Below are 4120 nucleotides of genomic sequence, written 5' to 3'. Positions count from 1 at the left end.
AATATTATAATTTACACCTGCAAAGTAACTAATAACTAAAGTTTTCAAATAAACGTAGTGGAGTAAAAGTTCAATATTTGGATCCAAGATGTTGTGGAGTAGAAAAGTATTGGAAAATTGGAATTACTCAAGTAAAGTACAAATAACTCAAAAGTGTACTTAAGTACAGTACTTAAAGGGGCACTCCACCACTTTTCAACCTATCTTCATATAATAGGTCCTCACTAATGTTCATGATAAAATATCACAATTTTTTTCTACTCAGTTTGGGTCTCATAGGAGAGCTGTGGGTGGGTCAAATCCTTCCTACCGGTGACATCATCAATGGGAAATGCAAGCTAATAGAAACTGCAGGCTTTCTATTCCTGAAAAAGTTGCAATGTTAAAGTATTTTCAAAAATATTATTTAATTTTTTTTTGTCAAACGATGAGGATTTTACAGCTCTCCTATGAGACCCAGACAGAATATATATTTTTTTGCTATTTTATTATGAACATTAGTGAGGACCTATTACACCACTGCCGTTCACATGTAGCAAACACAACGGGATGACCAGCAGAGCCACTTAAAAATCACACCTAGTGTGAAGTGAGCGGTGCTATATTTTAATACTAATGTATGATGTCATTGTTGTGATGTCATAGTGATGAACTTATAATGGAAGTCGATGTGTCTCTGATCACGTTGAATCCTTGCCCATATTTGGAGTCATACTGTCACAGATACATCATAGGTGACTGATGTCATAGATATATATATATATGATGTCATAGTCTGGCTACATGAAGTTTGAGATCCAACCTGAGCATTTCCCAATTATATATGTTATTATATTATATAATCTTTATTATTGAATAGAGAATGGAGACCGACCGTGGCCGCCCCCCACGGACACAGATATATCCCTAGGGTCGTTTAGCTGTATCAGATATCAGACCAGCAAGGCGGGCTTTTGCTAGCAGGCAAGCTTTAACACTTAAAACAAATCATAAATAACGAGACGAACAGAAGAAAAGCAGAAGCATCGCCTTTTTGGATTTCTTGCGGGACAAAACATACAGGCTGTTAAACCCAAACCCAATGGCTCCCTCCAGAAGGTACTCCCCTCCGGACAGAGACAGATACTACCCCGACCACTACAGGGACCGAGACCGAGGATGGAGAAAGAGACGCGGGAGGTCCCCTTCCATGTCCTCCAGCGGTGAGAGAGAGAGGGACAGAGACAGGGACCTGAGGGGACGCAGACACAGGCAGGAAGGAAGCTACAGGCGCAGACAGGAAGGAAGCTACAGATACAGGCAGGAAGAAAGCTACGGAGGCCGCGCGAGGAGCAGCCGCGACAACCGCTCGGTGGAGCGCCGGCCGTTCGACAGGAGGTTCTGCCAGGGACACCGGCGAGCGGGTTCCAGCAGGGGGCGAGAGCAGGACAGCTACTACCCGCCACGCAGCAACCTCTCCCCGGACACGCGCGCCTACCGCCGCGGCCGAGCCGAGAGGGAGCGCCAGTGCGAGGAGTCGTACCGCTGGAAGGACGGCAGGCGCGGCGGCGCCGGCCGCAAGCGGAGGCGGCAGAGATCCTGGTCGTACAGCCCGCCGTCGCCCTCGCGGAGCTGCAGCCGCCGTCGGACGCAGGCGCCGGGGAGCGCCCGGGACGACGCCGAGGGCCACCTGATCTGCCGCAGCGGGGACGTCCTGCAGGAGAGGTACGAGATCGTCGGCGTCCTGGGGGAGGGCACCTTCGGGAGGGTGATGGAGTGCATCGACCGCCACCGTGGAGGCCAGCACGTGGCCCTGAAGATCATCAAGAACAAGGACAAGTACAAGGAGGTGGCGCGGCTGGAGATCAACGTCCTGGAGAGGATCAACCGCAAGGACCCCGAGAACAAGCACTTCTGCGTGCAGATGTACGACTGGTTCCACCACTATGGCCACGTGTGCCTGTCCTTCGAGCTGCTGGCCATGAGCACCTTCGACTTCCTGAAGGAGAACAACTACCTGCCCTACTCCATCGGCCAGGTGCGGCACATGGCCTACCAGGTGTGCCTGGCCGTGCGCTTCCTGCACGACAACAAGCTGACGCACACGGACCTGAAGCCCGAGAACATCCTGTTTGTCAACTCCGACGTCACCATGACCTACAACGGCGAGAAGAAGCGCGACGAGCGCACCGTGAAGAGCACGGCGTTGCGCGTGGTGGACTTCGGCAGCGCCACCTTCGACCACGAGCACCACAGCGCCGTGGTGTCCACGCGGCACTACCGCGCGCCCGAGGTCATCCTGGAGCTGGGCTGGTCTCAGCCCTGCGACGCCTGGAGCCTGGGCTGCATCCTCTTCGAGTACTACCTGGGCTTCACCCTGTTCCAGACCCACGACAACCGCGAGCACCTGGCCATGATGGAGAGGATCCTGGGGCCCATCCCGACCAGGATGATACGCAAGGCGCGCAAGCAGAAGTACTTCTACCGCGGCTGCCTGGACTGGGACGAGAGGTCGTCGGCGGGGAAGTACGTCCGGGAGAACTGCAAGCCGCTGAGGCGCTACCTCCTCTCGGAGGCCGAGGAGCACCAGCAGCTGTTTGACCTGATCGAGAGCCTGCTGGAGTACGAGCCCTCCAAGAGGCTGGCGCTGGCCGACTCCCACAAACACCCGTTCTTCGAGGGCATGGGGGCAGGTGACCTGGGGACCAAGAAGAGCTAGGAGGAGCATGGGGGCAGGCGACCTGGGGACCAAGAAGAGCTAGGAGGAGGGGCATGAGGGCAGGCGACCTGGGGACCTAACTCAATGACCCACAAAGACACAACCCTGGACTCTGTATCTTAGAGCAGTGGTTCTCAAGGTTCAGTGACTCTCTAGGTTCTTGTAAGGGTCAATTTAGGCCGGGGTCTAAATTGACTCTTACAATCTATAACTTTGACATTGTACAAATGGAGCCAAATGGGCCTGTTATTTGTACACAGTCAAAGTCAAGGGTAGACCTTCAAATTTCGAAGTTTGAGAACCACTATCTTAGAGGAAGACAGAGTTTCTCTTTCTCTTTGTCATGTTTCTTTCCAACATCCGGTCCCCAAAAGTAAACTGAAGCGTGGCCTACATCTTGGCACAAATGGCTCAAAGTGTGTTCTATGTAAAAGGAAGATGTCCTGGCCCTAAAGTAAACTGAAGTGTGGCCTACATCTGGCTTAGATAGGCAAAAACGGCTCAAAGTATAATAAAGTAATAGCACCACTCACTTCACACAAGGTGTGATTTTTTTTATTATTATAACGAAACGTGGAGCAGATAACATGGGAACGTTCATAGCCAGCAAGCACTACGTTATCGTTTTTAGAACTGAAAACTGTTCTTTGATTCTACAATTCGAACGGTCTAAGAAACAAACAACTTCAGTGGTTCAGATCGGAATGCAAGCCAGTATGAAATAATAGAAACGGTTTCAATAAATGTGTGGTTAGAGTGTCGGCCCTGGGACTGGGGAGTCAGGGTTTAATCGCTTCAAGACCATCAAAATGGAACTCAATTCCTCCCTGCTGGTCAGCATCAAGGGTTGCATTGCGGTCCCAACAACATATTAGCACCTTATGCAGGGGGTGTTCTTGTACATCAAGATGCCTCACCCATACAGTGTCAACCTCATGGCTGCTTACTTAAGTGTTTAGTCAAGATTTGCCAAGATTTTCAGTTAGTCTAAAAATAAATACTGTTTAATTGTTTGAACCATACTGTAACTCATTTTGCTGGGAACCACCTGGAACTCCCTGGACACCAATTTGTCCATCAGTGATCTAGATATAAATGTACGGACCCCCATTTGATGAACATTTTTCATTGACCCCACCTACTGTAACATCATCAGTGTTAACCAAATGGGTCCGTTTGGTTGCAAACTCAGAGGTCCTGTTGTTTCCTAGCTGTCCCCCTGGGGGTCCCTGGACCCCACGTTAGCAACAGGGGAGATGAGAAGCTACATGCTGCCTGCAGGGACCAGGTCAGACAGGGACGTGCTGGCCATTGGGAAAAGCGGGACAACTCCCGAAAGGCCGGTCCCCAGCTGGTCCAGGCAGGCCATTAAAAAAATGGCCGGCCCAAAAAGTAAATATAACTCATCATGTAATTGGCCCA

General features: G+C 50.7%; 1 protein-coding gene across 1 annotated transcript; it reads left to right on the top strand.

The window, feature by feature from the left end:
• Positions 1 to 1081: 1081 nt before the first annotated feature.
• Positions 1082 to 2698, top strand: LOC308304959 (dual specificity protein kinase CLK2-like; the record flags this gene model as incomplete). Its single annotated transcript, XM_080749582.1, has 1 exon — positions 1082 to 2698. One exon carries the CDS (start codon positions 1082 to 1084, stop codon positions 2696 to 2698), a length of 1617 nt encoding a protein of 538 aa, XP_080605708.1.
• Between the last annotated feature and the right edge of the window lie 1422 nt (positions 2699 to 4120).

Source organism: Nannobrachium achirus, assembly GCF_963921795.1.
Source record: "Nannobrachium achirus genome assembly, chromosome: 19".
NCBI lineage: Eukaryota > Metazoa > Chordata > Actinopteri > Myctophiformes > Myctophidae > Nannobrachium > Nannobrachium achirus.
This window is presented reverse-complemented; position numbering and strand designations above follow the sequence as displayed.